This window comes from Sarcophilus harrisii, chromosome 2 (assembly GCF_902635505.1).
Source record: "Sarcophilus harrisii chromosome 2, mSarHar1.11, whole genome shotgun sequence".
NCBI lineage: Eukaryota > Metazoa > Chordata > Mammalia > Dasyuromorphia > Dasyuridae > Sarcophilus > Sarcophilus harrisii.
Window position 1 is genome coordinate 325,719,129 of NC_045427.1, and position 17,156 is coordinate 325,736,284.

The window sequence follows — 17,156 nt, forward strand, 5'->3', positions numbered from 1 at the left end:
CCATTAAAAGATAAATAGAAACTTTCTTCATTTCCTTGATGAGGACATTGGATTATATGGCTTCCATGGTCCCTTCTACCTCAGGATGAATGATCTTATAATCTTAGTAATTGACAGATCTATTAAATGCCCCTCTGCCTTCAAGGCACAATATTTTAAAGGTCATCATTTATCTCTGACTCTTAATTGCATGACAAATACAAATAATTTATTCTCATGCTCTTTGCTTTACTAAGTTAGCTTATGCGGTAATGTCAATAAGAGCATGAGGATATTTTTTGCCATCTTTATCGATATCTTTAGACATGCATTGTAACAAACAGGGTGAATAGGAACTTGTTCCTTATACTAAGAAAAAAAAAGGACTCCAAATATATATAAAACAAACAAATGCTATTACCACTGAAAATCAAAATCCTGTACCTAGTCATCCAGAGCTGCCTTTCTTCAGAAATACTCTTTCCCCATTTAAAAAATGAATTTAACCATATTTCTATAGCAAAAAACAAAAACAAAAACAAAAACCTGTCAATTTAAGAACAAATATACCAGGATTAATGATTCAGGGTCAAGGCCTAAAATATAACCAGGCACTTGTGAATCATTAATTGCAAATTTTAAAATAGTTTACTAAGTAAGAGATTAAAAGAATCAAAAGAATATAAAACATTATTCCCTTCTACTTCCATATTCACCAGGTCTGAAACTTAAGAAGACATTTCCCACATTTTATAAGAACTCCAGTGTATTCTTTGACACAGTTCCACACCCCACCTTATCCCAACCTAGAGTTTCATATATGATCATGGATCAGAAGTACTGAAAAACCAAGAGAAAGAAAAGCTAAGGGGTAGAGTAAAAAGTCAGAGAATTCAGTTCTACTTAATGGCCTTGAGGAGGGGACAGGAAATGTAGAGAATTAGGCTAATTATAAAAATAGTGTCTAGGAAGGATAATTTGGGCATGTTTGGAAGTAAGCTAATGGATTATACTGGCTGCAGTCTCTTCTCTCGCCATTTTGACCTAGGATACATAAGTTTACTTCTACAGTAGTCTCTATTCTCAAAACATTTGACCTCTGGAACTATCTCTAATCATACTTAGCTAAACCCTTCTCCTATCACATGCTGCTAAAAGGAGCTTGAAGAAAGTCACAAAATTGTTGATTGAATCCACTACAAATTTGTCATCTAATATCAAGTGGGCTCTTAATTTCATCTAGTGTATCTTTGGTTATATACACTCTATCTCATATAGCTATCTGTATTCTATATTGATTCAGTTCTTTAATAAGCATTTTCTTCTAACTTATTCATCCCAGGAGCCATTCCAAAACTTCTCTTTCCTCTTGCTTCCCACTGCATCCCTTCCTCTGCTCTTCAGCTGAGAACCTTCTCCCACACTTCATTGAAAAAAATGGGACTATTCAACAGGAGTGCCTTCTCTTCTCCTCACCTCATATCCCTCTGACAACATTCCTCACTACCTCCTCCTTCACTCCATCTCTGATTAAACCAGCCCCCTGCCATTTACCTTGCCCCCAACCCCACCTATCTTCTCCAGCAGCTAACTCAGGAGTTCCTGAATTGAATGGATTAACTCCCCCAAATTATATTCTCTAAGCCATCCAACAACAGGATTGGACAGCAAGAGGATAGCTAAAGTAGACAGTTGAAAGACATGTTGGACCAAGCTGACTTCAAAGGAAGAGCCATTAAAAGAGTATGTTATTTTAAAAGAGACCATGCAAAATAACAATACATAAATCTTAATGACATACATAGATCATGTATGTCATGTATGTATATATATTTACCAAACAATCATAGAGACACAGTAGAAAATACTATGGAGTTAGAAGACATAGGATCAGATGCACTTCTGATATTTACCACTTGTGTAATGTTGGCCAAGTCATTTGATCTCCTTAGGGCTGTTTCCTCATTCATAAAATGATGGTGCTGAACTACATTACTTTTGAGGTCCTTTCTAGAGCTAGATTTATGATGCTGTAATCCTAATTAATCAGTCAGTTAGTAAACATTTATTAAGCATCTAATATCAAGTGGGCTCTTAACTTCATCTAGTATATCTTTGGTTATATACACTCTATCTCATATAGCTATCTGTATTCTATATTGGTTCAGTTCTTTAATAAGCATTTTCTTCTAACTTATTCATCCCTGGATACATTGCTATGTATCCAGCAATGTGCTAAACACTAAAGATACAAAAAAAAAAAAAAAAAAAAAAGAAAGAAAAAAAAAGAAGGAAAAGACAGCCATTGTCAGAGAAAATCTTAAAGAATCTTAAATTCTGAAATCTTAAAGAAAAATCAGTCCTGCAAGGAAACACAAATTTTTAAAAATTAATAAAACAGTAGGATACCTAGCATCTCACTATTAAAATTTGATAAATCCAGCAAAAATACAAGAAAGAAAGAAATCACTGAGCTAAATAATAGTATTAAACAAATTAAATTTAATAGATATATGGAAAGAACCCTATGAGAAAAACAAAGAATATGCCTTTTCTCCAGGGATCATAAAAGAAAAATCTAGAAAATCAGGTATTTTATACACATTTGTAGCCAATAATGAATATAACTAGTTGTAAGTGATGACATAATAAGGTAATAAGAAAATAAGGTAAATGTCCATATGGACACTAAGATTTGATATATAATGAATGAATAAGGAAATTATAAAAGCAATAGCAGAAGGCTATTCTAATTCTGCTAACAGCAGAATCTTATAGATTCTGACACGTACTGTCTATATTATCAATATTGCTAATATAGACAGTACGTGTCAGAATCTATTAGATGCAGCCCAAATATTATTCAGAAGCACATTTGTAGCACTTAATGCTTATATCAATAAAAAAGAGCTAAAACTAATAAAATGATCCTGCTTAAAAAAAAAAAAACTTAGAAAAGAGCCAGCTAGGTGGTACAGTGGATAGAGCACTAGCCCTGAAGTCAGGAGGACCTGAGTTCAAATCTGCTCTCAGACACTTAACACTTTATAGCTGTGTGACTCTGGGTAAGTCATTTAACCCCAGTTGCCTCAGCAAAAAAAAAAAAAAAAAAAAAAAACTTATAAAAGAAAGAAACAACACTCCAAGAGAAAACCAAATAATAATGATTATAATAAGAGAAAAAATAACTGAGATAAGAGTAAAGATACTTGCAACTGGGAAATAAGAAATATTTAAAACGATAAATCCAACAGTGCTTTTTTTTTAAATAGTAAAATAAAAAATTTTAAGGAATAATTGGAATGTCTAAATTTTAATTAGCATGTCTAAATTTAAAAAGTAAAATGAAGAACTATTGAAGAAATACAAAATTATTACAAATTACAAAATACAGCTTTAGGATAATTAATTTCGTAAGTAAAAGATATGAGTGAATATTTGCAGTACTATAAAATACTACAACCAAGAAAATAAGCAATGAATGCTCTGAATCACCCTTTTCTATATGTTTTCACCCTTTTTCTATATGTTATTTGGCATAGTGAAGTCTATGAATCCTTTTAGAGAATGTTTTCTAAAATATGCAAAATCAAATTCATAAGATTACAAAGAAAACCAATTATATTGAAATAGTTATTAAACACTTTGCAAACTAACTTTAAAATGCTGTTAGAGAAATCAGCTAGCTAGCCAGAAGAACAGTTTATTTAAAACAAAGATTCTTTACCTGGGATCCATGAAGTTTTTTTTAATGTTTTAGTAACTGTTTTAGTAGTATTTTATACTACTGCAAATATTCATTTATACCTTTTAGTCTCTAAACACAAAGTATCTGCCCAATATGCTGGGAGTCCTAGGCATTCACTGCTTTTTCCTCAACACTGCAAGTATTGTGAGGGAGAGGGAAGAGACATCATGGGATATTTATCAGTTATCCTTTACTTTCATCATATGACCAGCCCATTTTTTTTTGCTCATATATTTTCTCGATAAAATCTTTTATTTCAATTTTCCTTCATAATTCCTTCCTTTTAACCCACTATGTGCCTCTCTATTATCATCTGGATGGTGTTTATTTATTTTGATTACTGCTATGCTCTGTGAATCACAGTAAAACCACAAGAGTGCTAAAATATTAGTATTTTTTTAATTAAGACTTTTTATTTACAAAGCATATATATGGGTAATTTTTCCAATATTGACCTTTGCAAAACCTTTTGTTCCAAATTTTTCTCCTCCTTCCCCCACCCTCTCCCCTAGCTAGCAGATAGTCCAATACATGTTAAATATGTTGAAATACAGGCTAAATCCAATATATGTATACATATTTACATAGTTATCTTGCTGCACAATAAAAATCAGATCAAGAAGAAAAAAAAAGAAAAACTGAGAAAAAACAAAATGCAAGCAAACAACAGAAAGAGTGAAAATGCTTTGTTGTGTTCCATACTCAGCTCCTATGTTCTCTCTCTGGGTGTAGATGGCTCTCTTCATCATTGAACAATTGGAACTGGTTTGAATCATCTCATTGTTGAAGAGGGCCATGTCCATCAGAATTGATCATCATATAGTCTTGTTGTTACTGTGTATAATTATCTCCTGATTCTGCTCATTTTGTTTAGCATCAGTTCATGTAAGTTTCTCCAAACCTCTCTGAAATTATCCTGCTGGTTGTTTCTTACAGAACAATAATATTCCATAGCATTCAGATACCATAATTTATTCAGCCATGCTTCAGCTGATAGGCATCCACTCTGTTTCCAGTTTTGCCATTACAAAGAGGGCTGCCACAAATATTTTTACACATGTGGGTCCCCTTCCCTCCTTTAAGATCTCTTTGGGACATAAACCCAGTAGTAACACTGCTGGATCAAAGGGTATGCACAGTTAACTTTTTGAGCATAGTTCCAAATTGCTCTTCAGAATGGTTGGATCCATTCACAGTTCCACCAACAATGCATCAGTGTCCCAGCTTTCCCACATCCCCTTCAACATTCTTCATTATTTTTTCCTGTCATCTTAGCCAATCTGAGAGGTGTGTAGTGGTATCTCAGAGTTGTCTTATTTTGCATTTCTCTGAACAATAGTGATTTGGAATATTAGTATTTTTAAATAAATCTTAGAATCGAGAAGAAATTTGGAGTTATTAAAGAACGTTGAAACTGCCCAAAGGCAATCCAGGCAGCTTTGCTTTTCAATTCCAGGCTCAACTCATTATCAATATAAAGAATGTTATCAAATTTTTAATAGAAAAGAAAAATTAAAAAGATCAGTCACATAGAAAGAACAAGGGATAGAGTCTATGATATAAAAGTAATTTGAGAATGTGACCTCTCTCTGGAGGATTTATGAAAGAATGTGATTCTCAGGGATGTATATGGCCTATAATTTAATTCAGTTCAACGATTAAGGTGCCTTTTATGTTCTAGCCACCAAAAACAGACGAAAATGAAAATGTACCTTGCCTACAAGGAACTTATATCCTACAGATATCAGATAAATAAATACCAAATATTTGCAGAGTGATTTCAAGAAAGGAATGTTAACAACTGGTGACATCAAAAAGTAGCAGTTTTAGCTGGTATGAATCTAGGAATTCCAAGAGGCATAAATGAGATAGAAAAATATTCTAAGCATTTCAGATGGCTTTTTCTTAGGCTTTGTGTAATGTCCAGGCTAGCTTTCTGGTGGGCCTCAGGATCAGCCCGAGGCTTTGAGCTTAGTGGCAGAGTGAAGTGAAGGAGGCAGTAGAACAGTCACCATGTGGCTGGTCAAAGATGGAGTCTGGACTCTGGAGTTTGGAGCCTGAAGTCTTCTCTGTGGCTGAGATCACTGTGCCCAAGAAAGCCCTCTGTCTCTGGGACTCCCTTAAATACCCCCAGCATGACTATATCACCATACCACACTGGGCATGGGCAGCTGTAGAACATCACATCACCATATTACCCTAAGCATAAGCCAACTAGATTGACCACATCATTACATTACATCATGTGCTTAAAGATGTCACACCTTAACTTAGCTGGTACTTACTACAAGCACCCTGCTGTTTTAAGATTCAAGTACACCCTTTCAGAGCTCCAGCCGCTACACTTTGAATAATAAGATGAAATGATGTAAACAGGAAATAATGATATGCACCATGGCAATACTTTTGTCAATGAGATCACACTGTCTGAGGAGTGTTAGTGTTAGTGGGACAAAAGCCAAGCTGCAGTGATGTTTGAGAAATGAAGAGAGAGTATGGAGGAGCAACCCAATCTTAAAGAAAGTAGATTTGCATTGGCAAAGTGACAATAAAGAGGCTTTTCAAGTAAAGGCAAACAATACGATCAAAAAGTACAAATAAGACAATGATATAATAAAAACTATATTTGAGCAAGAATATTCTAGCAGTTGTAATGCCAGTAGATATAGAGGAATTAGTGAGACTGGAGAAAAAGAGTTGCATCATAAACAGCTTTTGAGGTCATGACATAAGGATGGTATGAACTGAGTTTTTAGTGATAGATATGAAAAGAAAGGAGTCAGATCATTATAGGGAAAGGATTAAAAGTAACTGCTCATTTACTAATTATAGAAAAAGAAAGAAAAAGAAGAATCATGAAAATCCAGGTTTTCATAGGAAAAATAGTGATGACATTGAAAATAATCAAAAAGTTGAAAAAGATTATCATTTTGGGAGAGGAAAGGGTAATGTTAAGACTGAATTGTTTTCCAGCAACATGTTGGAGACACCTTATGACAAGACCTCTTAAACCCCTCAGACTTATTATCCTTAAATCAGAAGATCCTCACAAAGATGAGCTAACTTCAAACGAGCCAATTAGTCTGTAATTTTCCCCAAAAGTATAACAGAAAATTAGAAATATGAAGTAGATAGAAGACAAAAAGTCAGACAAATTTTTGGGAACCTATGGTTATAACAAATCTTCTGATATTTGAAATAGTGATAAAAGTTTTCATTGAAAATACCTACAAAAGGAGCGGCTAGGTGACGCAGTAGATAGAGCACCAGCCCGAAGTCAGGAGAACCCAAGTTCAAATCTGGTCTCAGACACTTAACACTTTCCTAGCTGTGTGACCCTGGGCAAATCACTTTAACACCAATTGTCTCAGCAAAAAAGAAAAAAAAAAGAAAATACCTACAAAAAGGTAGTGGAATGAAGTAAGCATTTTTGTAATGCTCTCCTCCCAAAACTCTCTAAAGAACTTTGAAAAATGCATCAAATCAAATTCTGAGTGGGATATATAATAAAAAGTCACAGTGAGTTATTCTTCAAATCCAGGAAAGCATGGAGGAGATGGGGGGAGAAGAGAGAAAGGCAGACAGAGGCATAGAAATGGGGGGAAAGAAGAGAGGTCTGTGGACAATGGGTTTGGGGTTAGCCTGATGCACAATGTGATAAAAAAACAACAGCAGCACTACCAGGAACACCCAACATACAAGGACAGTAAGGAGACTGAACACTTGGTCCAAAAGAAATTACAGGAGACTCTTGAACTAGCACTGATTAAAGACCTAGGCATAATTTCACCTATTAACTAGTTCTAGGGCCTCATTTCCAGAGCAGAGAAAAGTTGTGGTCATGAAAGAACAAGAACCTTACCTAAGTAGGGACCAGAATGCAGACCAAGAAGACAATTACTTCAGACCACTCTCTAGAGCTTACCAATTTGAAAGCACCAAAATCTTACAGGCCCCAGAAATAGCTATGAAAATATCAGAAAGACAAAAGACAAAATTGCTAAAGCAATTCATCCCTCCCAAATATAACCAAGAGCCTAACTCTAACAAAAAGAAATTGGTTAGGAAAATGAGCAAACAACAGAAGAACAACAACAATCTGACCATAAAATGCTACTATGATAAAATGGAATCTCAAAACACAAATTCAGAAGACTCCTTGAAAACATTTTAAAAGATATGAAATCTCAATGAAAAAAACAGCTCCTTAAAAATATAATTGGTCTACTAGAAGCTGAAGACTTCATAAGACATCAAGAAACAATGAAAGACTGAAAAAGTCGAAGAAAATGTTTTTTCAGAGTAAAAACAACTGATATGGAAAATAGATCAAAGGGAGACAAGTTAAGAATAAGTGGAATATTTTAAAGTCATGATCAAAAAGAGAGAAATTATACTGACCAGACATTTTAGAATTAGAGGACAAAATAGAAATCTAAAGAACTACTGATCACCTTGTGAAAGAGATCCTAAAATGAAAACTCCCAGAAACATTAGAGCCAATTCCATAGTACTTGGGTTAAGAAAATGTAGCAAGTAGCCAAAAAGAAGTATTTCAGATACTGTGGAAGAAAATTTGGAACTATGCCCAAAGTGCTATTAACTCTGAATATCCTTTGAGTCAGCAATATACCACTACTAAGTCTATATCACAAGGATATCATAGAATAAGGAAAAGGTTCAAATGTACAAAAATATTTATAGCAGTTCTTTTTATAGTGGTAACGAATTGGAAACTTAGGACATGCCTATCAATTGGGGAATGACTGAACAAGATATGATATATGATTTTGATTGAACACTATTGTAATTTAAGAAACAATGAAGGGGATAGTTTGGGAAAATGCTATCTACCTCCAGGTAAAGACCTGGTAGCCTCTCACATAGGAAAAAGAGTATGTACATGTACACAGATAAATAAATAAAAAGTAATTTAAAGAGGAAGAGATTGCTACCTGATTAGGGGAAATCAATAAAAAAAGATTTCACAGAAGAAATGAATCCCAGAAGGAGCCTTGAAGGAAAAAAAAAGGATTCTGAGAGGAAGAAATGAAGATGAAGAGGGGGCAAACTCCAAGTGATAAAGAGGGAAATTAGAATGTTCAATTCAGGGAATAACAAATAATCCAGCTTTGCTAGATCATTAAATTATGAAAAGAAATCATGTTTTTGGGTTTTTTGTTTTTTTGTTTTTTTTTTTTTGCTGAGACAATTGGGGTAAGTGACTTGCCTAAGGTCACATAGCTAGGAAGTGTTACGTGTCTGAGACCTGATTTGAACTCAGGCCCTCCTGACTTCAGGGCTGGTGCTCTATCCACTACACTGCCTAGTTGTTAGTTGTTTGGAAAGGGAAGAGGTTTGTAACAGGGAAATCACTCAGGAGCCCATCCTGAGAGAGTATGCTCAGGGCCTTAATTAGAATGGTGGATACAAAATATGTGATGAAAGTAAAATGAATACATGGCAGCAACTAATTGTATATGGAAAATGTATATGGAGGAGAGAGTCAAGGATGACAAAGATTATGAACCTGGGTTATTAGGAGGATGAAAGCCCAATACTGAAAAAGGCACACATATTATTACTGAATATGTACATTGTGGAAGGAGATGCTTGGATGTTTGGTTTGACTTTGAGATTGGGGATATTAAATAAATCCTGTGTTGTCAGGTTCCAATTTGATACCTGTCTGTATTCCACTGGCTACAGAGATGTCCTGAGGCAAGAAATGTAAGGGATTTAATAGATGCTGTCTCTAAAACATTTGTTCTTCTCAGAGGGGGGAAAAAAAGATGGTGTAAATTCAACATACTATTATTTGTAAAAACTTATTTAGAGAAATTCTGCAGTTCCACCAAGTTCTGTTATTCCTAAATCTTTTCATTCAGGTCTCCCTCATCCTTAAAAAAAAAAAAACTTTCACTTTGACCCTGCCATCTCTTCAAATTTATCATCCCATATTTTCTGGCAAACTTCTAGAAAAAGCACCCTATAATCCTTACCTCTGCTTCTTTATATCCCACTCACTTCTCATTCCCTTGTAATATGATATCCACGTCTCAACTGAAACTGTTCCCTCCAGAATTACCAACAATCCCTTACTTGCTACCCAATTTCTTTTTTCTGAGTTTCATCCTTCTTGGCTATTCTGAAGTATCTGACACTGTTGACCACCCCATCCTCCAAGATACTGATCCTAACCCCAGCTACCCTGCTCCAGGTTTTCATGTTATTGCTCCCTCCTGCTTCTTTTCCTCTCCGTCCAACCATTCCTCCTCAATCTCATTGACTGTGTCATCATCGATGTCTCCCATCCTTTGTGTGAGTGGACCCCAGGGTTCTGTTCTGAACCATCCTTCTCTCTCCTCATCTGTCTTGGCAGTTCCATCATTTCCTATGGATTTGATGATCATCTCTATGCAACTATCTTCCAAATCTATGTAACCAAATTTCATCCTTTTCTTGAACTCTTATCCCACATTGCTAGATGCCTGCTATACATCTGGGAAGAGGATAGACACTGAAGTAAAAAGATGTAGGTTCAAAACCTTGTGCAAAGCATAACTTCCCTAGACCTCAGTTTTCTTACTGTGAAATGTAGAGTTTAGACAAGATGGCCTCTGAGGAGCTCTCTAGCTGAAAACAGGCCTACTTAACCTGAGGTCCATGGAGAGATTCCTTGGATTGGAGGAAAAATTACATCACTAATCTCTAAATGAAATTTAGCATTTCCTTCAATTATAGGCAATAAATTAAGAAGGGGCCCATAGCCTTAACTAGATCTACACAAAAGAAGTTAAGAACCCTTTTTCCAATTCTGCAGTCTATGACAGTTCAGATCCTACCTCTGAGACATGAACACAGCAGCAACTGAGGCCCTGCTCCTGTTTCCTCATTTGATTCTGAATTACTTATTAACTCTAGATCTATGATTCTGTGATCTCCACCTGGGTGTCTCATATTTATATCAAACTCCACATATCCTAGATAAGGATATTTAGTAAAAAAGATGCCTTGTATTTTTATTAACTAAAACTCAGCACTCTTTTCAGTTTCTCCATCCTTCCTACTATCTATATTTGCTACCTCAAAGTTATCCTTGACTCTCTACCCCCCAATCCAGATTCACAACATAAAGTTGTGAGATCTTTTCAATTCCATCTTCACAATATTTTTTACATGTCTTCCCTTCCCTTCCCTCACATCATCACATTAATTTAAGTCCTCATCTCTTGCCTTGATCATTGCAATTGTTTCTATATTGGTCCCTTTGTATCCAGCTTGTCCAACTCATCCTCTAGGAAGCTGTCAGGCAGATATCACTCATGCAGAATTTGATCCTCCTCAAAAAACTTCTGGGTCTCCATTTTGCTTTTGTTATCAAACACAAACTCATTTAAAATCCTTTGTAATCCAGATCTAACCAATTTTTCCAGTCTTATTTCATATTACTCCCTTTCACAGAGAAGTTATATGGTATAGCAGATCAAGAAAAACCAAGAAAACTTGGGTTTGAGTTCCAGGTCTGACACACTGGCTTTGTAGCTCTAGAGAAGTCCCTTAGGCTATCAGTGGTTTAGGTAAGTCTCTAAGACTGCAGGTTACAGAGAAACTGCTGGCTGGTAAAGCCAAGTTTTCCCAATCTAAGAGTCCCCTATACCAGTGAAATCACAGGTTCAGCTCTTAACCTGCTCCCTTTTTCCTTCCACTCTAAATTCCAACCAAATTGGTTGATTTGCTATAACCACACATAATATTTCACCTCCTTTGGTATCTTTGTATAGGATTTCCCCAAAGGTATTATTCTTCTTTATCACCTTCATTTTCTGGAACCAATCTCCCTTCAAAATTCATCCCAAAGGTACCTCCTACATAAGGCCCTTCCTGAACCTTGTAGTTGTTGCTATTCTCCCAAACTCCTAAATTACTTTGTATTTACTTAGTATATATTCTGAATTGACTCATTTCCAAAACAGGATTTCATTTCAGAATATGAGCAGTGGAAGCTCAGAGCTTATTCAGTTACATGTATCTATCAGAGGAGAATGGGTGTACTCAATGACAACTGCACCCTTCAAGGAAATATTATCATAAGAGATTAATTGGTGGGGTTTTGTCTTTTTTTCGGGGGGGTGGTTTGTAGTTGCTGAATCCTGAAGATGACCTCTTACCAGGAAAGATTCGAGACAGCAATCGTTCAACTCTCCTAGCAACAATTCAGGAACATGGCTACCCAACCATCAACTTGGGAATTGTAGGAGACAAGTGAGTATTGAATGTTAATTTGACAAGTTAGACATTGTGCAAATATGGCTCTTTAGAATATCAGTGGAGTTTAACTCAAAGAGGTAAGAAAAAGAAAGTTATTTAAGTGTTTTAACTTACATCAGTCTGGGAACTAAAGATGTATAGAGGTATCATTATCTTTTAGGGATTTTTTTCTTCCCAGGAGGTAGCTATTAGAGAAAAAAAAAAGAAAAGAAAAAGAAAATTCTGTATTGCTGTGAATTTTAGCATTACAAAAATATTTATGTTAATAGTGTTGGCTTTCTCCGCCTCCTCCTCTAAGAGTCAGTAATGTTTTTACAACTCATTCCTGTGCTTCATGCAATAAGGCCCAGAGAGAGTGCAGGTAAGTAAAGTAAAGAGGATTTCAGTACTAGTACTCAGGATTTTTTTAAAATGTGAATTTATAATCCCTAAGCATTCCAGTTCTTTCAATATTTACTTTTGAGTCCTTGAAATATGCAGCTACATTGACACCTAAAAAAGTGCTCATTTCTTTTCTGTCATTTCACTCTTTGTAGTCATCTTTTCTCAAAAAATTTTTTGAGAAAACATTTTTTCCCATCTTTTCTTTTTCTAAGATTATTTCTTATGCAGGTCATTTCCTTTGACAATTGTTTGACCTTTGAAAACCTTGGCATTTATTTCAACTTTGATATTTAGTTTAGAACTGCTCTATAACTGAGTACCAGCTCAGAGTCTTGTACTCAATGTGGGCCTGACTTGGTATCACTATGTTCCATGCCCATGAACTAAATAACTTTAACCCTAACTAGCTGTAATGAAAAGAACCAGTTACAGAAAAACTGACTGTGTGAATTTTGAGTTGGCCAGCAACCAATCCTGCTTTCACAACAGTCTCCAGCCCTTGGAAACTATGTGTAAATGCAAACAGTTCCAAGAAAGATAAAATCAATTGCTAAGTAGAAGAAAAATGTTTGAGGTACAAAAAAATAAAATCATGAAATACATAGCCATGAAATAGCAAAAATAAGGCTGTCAGATTAATTTGTGTCTCTTTCCTAACCAACACTATCTCAAATCCCACAGGATTCCCTCTGTCCTAATCTCAAGCACAAAAATGGGTTCTGAATAAGTACTTTTTTTTCTTAGCAATGAGACACATGCATCCTTGCTCTTTTTGTCTTATTGCTTTGTCTTCCAAAACACTTTTAATCACTTACCATACTGCCATCAAAAAACAAGAAACACCTGTAAGTTTGATTTTAAATGAGTGCTCGCCGGTGAAAAAAACTCATGTTGACACTGGTGCTTTATTTTATGAAGCTATCATTGTGGAAGTATTCAGTTTTCACAGGCAAAAAAAGTTCATACAGTGCTCTGAACATCTTATAGTGCTCTAGCATCTTACACATGGTAAGGGCCAGCAGGGAGAGCAGGGAAAACAGGTTAAAAAAATAAAATGAAAAACAGCACCCAGATTTCAATGGTAAGCTTACTTTTTGGTGTTCCTCATATGAAAATAAGAGTTGTTAAAAAAAGTTGGAGCTTATCTGTGCATTCTCATTCTCAGGCTTGAAAAGTCCCAGGATAAACAAAGAAATAACTAGATTAAAATGTAGAGGTGAAAAATGAATCCACCCAGTAACAAGAGGAAAATAATTTATAAGTACTCTAATGGGAATCTGTATGAGTTTAGATTAAATTCTTGTTTCTGTTGTTAAAGTCATTTGGTATTCTATGAAGGTTGCCTTCCCCCTCTTTTTAGCTACCTTTGCAGCTGTATGCTAATGAGAACAAATAACATTACATAGAAGCTACCATGTAAAGCCCACTAGGGAAAACCTGAAGAGGGCTGGGACAGTGTATCTGCAAAATGAGAAGAGAAACAGTGTCCAAGTGTTCATCAGCTTTACCCAGCTATGGCTAAGAGAGACAGAAAAAGGAGCAACATTAAATAAATTTAAACTGTTTTTCAAACCCAGGGAGATTATATTTCTCACCCAAAGAAGTCTCTAGTTTTCAATATATATCCCAAGAATTATAAGGTCAGATAAGATAATGTATATACATGCTTTAAAGCTCTATATCAATGTTAGCTGTTATTAGCATCTTAGAGTAGGAAGGAATTTTTAAGGTGATATAATCCAACCCCCACTGATCCAATTCAAAAAAACTTGTATGCAACATCCCTAATGGACAGTCTGGGATTTCACTGTCTGAGAGTGGTCTGTTACTTTTTTTTACAACTCTTAATTGCTAGAAATTTTTTCCTTATATTTAAACCAGTTTGCCTTTCTATAATCTCCACATACCAATCCTAGATCTTACTTGCTTTTTCTCCTCATTATAGGATCTTCACTTCCATCACATACTAAATGTGTTACCTCCAGCAAGTAATTTCCAATTCCTACCTCATCCACAAAGTTGCAGGTTAAATTACATAACCTATGAGTTATCTTCCACTTCTAAATTCCTGTACTTCCATCTGCTTTGTCTTGTATAAATACTATTTGTTTTTCCTTTATCTATAAAATACTTAGCAAATGCCCTTACTAGATTTCAAACTTTTCTAACCTGTGACTAATATTACTAAGTACTAATAATACTACTAGGTAGTAAAGCACCAACTATTCCTACCAAATTGATATTATCAAGTAGCTTTAATACTTATTTTCAAAACCTACTTATATCCCAATAAACTTTGGATAGAAAACACCATCTCCATCCAGAAAAAGAACTGTAGAAATTGAATGTAAATTAGCACATCTATGTTCAATTCTTTTTTGTTTTTTTTTCTCTCTCATGATTTTCCCTTTTATTCTGATTTTCCACTTCCAATATTATTCATAAAGAAATGTATATTTAAAAAATAAATAATGTACAATAAAATAATAAAAAAAATAAAATTTTTAAAACTTGCTTATAAGTAATTCATCTTGAATTTATACAAAAACTTTATGTGTGCACACAAAATTTTAACAAGCATTTTAGTGTACATAGCAAAATATGTGGCACATAGTAAGCACTTAATTCATATTTATGAGCTTTAAAAATATTTTCCTCACAATAACTATGAGGAAAGTGAAAATGATGTTATTCCCTTTTTATATTTGGAAACTGAGACACAGAAGCTAACTGACTTGCTTCAGTAATAAATGTTAGAGACAAGAATTGAACTCAGATCTTTTGATTCTACAATTTTCATGGTATTTTACAAACTCTTTATATTAATAAATGTTGAATTGTTTTATTTACTACAAACTCTTATACTCAGTACAAAATTTAGTTTTTTATATAATCTAGCAAAATTAGGGGGAAATTTCATTAGCAAAGAAACTGTGGATGTCCTGATGTCTATTGCAGTCAACCCAATTTGCTTTGTTGAGATGGACAATATTTAATCATAGTCTTGTGTCAAAGGAGATAGATGATGAACATGAATAAAGGGGGGGTTTCAGATAAAAAAAAAACCTCATTATAAGATTTAATTTACTGTAATTCATCCCATTATCATTCTTCGTCAACATCAATTTGACTACATTTCCTATACTTTCCTTTTCTTTAGCTGATGTTATTGTCAGAAGGATACATTTGGGGCAAGAGGAAAAGAGTAAAGTTGATGAGTTTGGTTTTAAACATGGTCAAGTTAGGGACTCCCAGGTACCCTGAGAGAACATTCAGTAGAGAGAAATGAGTCAAAACTATAAATGTTGGAAATTATAGGAGGGAAGGATAGTATATGATCAAAAATGGAAGCAATCATAAAATGTAGAGGCAACAGAGCCTTTCACTATTAAGAGGAAGACTAGAACAATGAACAATTAAGAAGAATGCAGGACTACTTAAGAAGCCAAGTTTCAATAAAGAAAGGGTAACCAAAAGTTTGGCAGCTAGGTGGCACAGTGGATAGAGCACTGTGCTGGGAATCAGGAAGACTCGTCTTCCTGAGTTCAAATTTGACTTCAGATACTTTTATTGACTGTGTCACTCTGGGCAAATCACTTGCCCCTATTTGCTTAAGTTTCCTCATTCTGGAAAATGATCTGGAAAAAGAAATGGACTTTCTAAGAAAACCCCGAAATGGGGTCACAAAGAATTTGACTTGACCGAAACAATTCAGCAACAATCAAATAATGTCAAATGCTATGTGATGAAAGAATTTAAAACCTCAGCAAAAACTTCTACCATTTGCAATTAGAAAGTCATTGGTGATTTTAGAAGCCCTGTAGGTATCCTCCCACTTACACTATCGGTGTGCAATAATGTGAGATATACTGTATTGGCAAAACTCCACTATTATGATTTCCCCTAAAATTTGCAAATTATATGACCAGTCAATCAGTTAACATTTATTAAGTACCTACTATCTGTCCAGCACTGGTCTGAGTAATAGGGACTCCAAGATAAAAATCAAACAGCGCCTAATCACTGGGCAAGGAATTTAAGCTACCAAGAAGTTTAAGCTCATTTGCAAAATCTTCTACATTATTTGGGATATTATCATTTTACCACTAAGGTTTTTAAAATTTTATTTTAGTTGTATTATGCAAAAATTTAAGAAGATGATGTGGCCATCTTATAAGGATAATTCTTAAGTTTCATAAGTTAGCTGAATAACCAGGTCTTTCTTCTTGAAATACAGCCACAACTTGCATCATTTGGCCAGAATTGCACCATGGGAAATCACTGTTGTATTTGCAAAAGCATTTGCAGTTCTACATAGCTTAAGTGAATCATTTCTTACCAGTTATGTCAAACAACAAAATCACAACTTTGAAATATTAAACTAATCTAGATTGCTATGGTCAATCAATTGTTTATTAAGCCCCTAATAAGTGCCTGGTATTGTGCTGATGCTAGAGAAGGAAAGACAAAAGCAATTTATTCACTTTTTCTATTTATTTTCAGGTAAAAAGTAAAAATAAAAATCCTTTTTTCCAAGAGACTTTGCATTAGTAATAGTGTTATTTGCCTAGTATAAGAAACAGAAATAAGAATCCAAAAAATTATTCTAGAAAGTGAGCTTTCCAACTCACTTATGACTTCTCCAGGAGGAAAAAGAAAGCTGGGAAATGAGCAGAATATATTAATCTTAACACTGAAATTGTATCTTGAAAAGGCAGTGGCATCCAGGAAAGAAGAGAGCACTATGAGCACTGATCATTTTACTTTTGACTCC

At 34.7% G+C, this 17,156-nt stretch overlaps 1 protein-coding gene across 13 annotated transcripts in view; it reads left to right on the plus strand.

The window, feature by feature from the left end:
- GPHN (gephyrin) overlaps positions 1-17,156 on the plus strand; it is a 751,804-nt gene that overhangs the window by 663,582 nt on the left and 71,066 nt on the right. For all 13 annotated transcript variants that reach the window (XM_031952740.1, XM_031952743.1, XM_031952746.1 and 10 more), the window contains one exon: positions 11,871-11,992. In XM_031952740.1, coding sequence (XP_031808600.1) covers positions 11,871-11,992 — 122 coding nt within the window. The remainder of the gene's footprint in view (positions 1-11,870; positions 11,993-17,156) is intronic.